This window comes from Benincasa hispida, chromosome 11, assembly GCF_009727055.1.
Source record: "Benincasa hispida cultivar B227 chromosome 11, ASM972705v1, whole genome shotgun sequence".
Classification (NCBI taxonomy): domain Eukaryota; kingdom Viridiplantae; phylum Streptophyta; class Magnoliopsida; order Cucurbitales; family Cucurbitaceae; genus Benincasa; species Benincasa hispida.
The window spans coordinates 69,654,915-69,656,370 of NC_052359.1; the positions used below are offsets into that span (position 1 = coordinate 69,654,915).

At 36.5% G+C, this 1,456-nt stretch overlaps 1 protein-coding gene across 1 annotated transcript; it reads right to left on the reverse strand.

The window, feature by feature from the left end:
• Positions 1 to 590: 590 nt before the first annotated feature.
• Positions 591 to 1,251, reverse strand: LOC120091492 (probable calcium-binding protein CML41). Its single transcript, XM_039049559.1, has one exon. It carries the CDS (start codon positions 1,221 to 1,223, stop codon positions 705 to 707), a length of 519 nt encoding a protein of 172 aa, XP_038905487.1. The 5' UTR covers positions 1,224 to 1,251; the 3' UTR covers positions 591 to 704.
• Between the last annotated feature and the right edge of the window lie 205 nt (positions 1,252 to 1,456).

Sequence of the window (1,456 nt, forward strand, 5' to 3'; positions counted from 1 at the left end):
GTGAATTAAATTAACTAACCAAACACTTCTCCATATCAAATACGTTTCTAAGCTCTATTTGGGTTGTTAGTGGTTGGTCCCCTCTTCTTCTTGGTTCCTTCGAGGTGAATTCTGACGTGGCTTGTCTTGATGGTTATGTGAGTCTAGATTCTATTGTCCGTGATTTTAATGGGCATAAAATGATAAATAAATTTGAAAATTCATAAAAGATTGATTGGTTCAATTGAACTTGTTATAGTAATCACTCTCCATGAAAGTGTTTCTAAAGTTCTTGAGACAAACATCTTTCCTCTCAAGACATAATATCATTTGGAATCTCTTAACAAGGAAAAGTAAAATATGCTAAAAGGTTCAACCTTTTATCGACTCTTCTTGAGCTACGACTTTGTAGTTCAATTCATGAGTTATTTCATATTATTTCATGTTTGTAAATTGTGATTCATGATAATTTGGTTAGAAGAACACCTACCATGATAATAATCACGTTTCTTTGTTTGTTTGTTTTTTTTTTAAAGAATAATAATCATGTTTCTTAACTTTGGTTTCCCTTCTCTTTTGTTATAATTTACCATTAAAATAAAAAACATGGAACTCTCAAATTTGCAGCCACACTTTTAATTAACATTCACGACAAAAAAAAAATCCAAAAACAAAAACAAAAGATAAAATCAAAAGACAGTTTATTGACACATTAAATTAGGTCGTCAAGCCATCATTCTGAGAAATTCACGATAATCAATTACACCATCACCATCAACATCAAACACTTTGATCATAGCCGAGCACTCTTCTTTTGATTTCACGTAGCCAAGCCGCCCAAACATCTTTTGCAACCCGGCCGGTCCAATGAATCCACATCCCTTTTCACCTTCAAACATCTCAAAAGCCCTCTTCAAGTCCTCCTCCTCTTCTTCCTCCTCCCCCTTTACGAGCCGTTGGAAATCTCCGAGCTCTAGTAGCTCGTCCCCATCTTCGTCAAAGTCTCCGATCACACTTTGAGCTCCGTCGCGTGTCATGTACTCACCGATCGACGCAAAGTAGGTTCGGAGCTCGTCACTAGAGATTTTTCCATCTCCATCAACGTCGAGGTGACGAAAGGCAACTTCGGCGAGGGGCAGTGAAGGAGGTTTAGACGATGTTGGTTTGTGTTTGGAGTGAAGACGAGGGAAATTGAGCTTCGTAGAAAACCATTTTAAGGGAATGGAAATGGTTGAAATGGCCATTTAGAATTTTGGTGCTTAGGGAAGAAGTATGAATGGTGATATAAATATATATAGAGAGCGATGTGAAAAGTGTTTAAAAAGTCTTTTGGAACAATTTTGAAGAAATTGCAAAAGACCCTACTCGAAATTGCATGGAAATTTCCTTAGAAATTATTATGTTGTTTTGGCGGGTAAAAGGATCACTATGAAGTTATTGCAAGATTAATGTCTAGATGAATAATGTTGCTATCCGG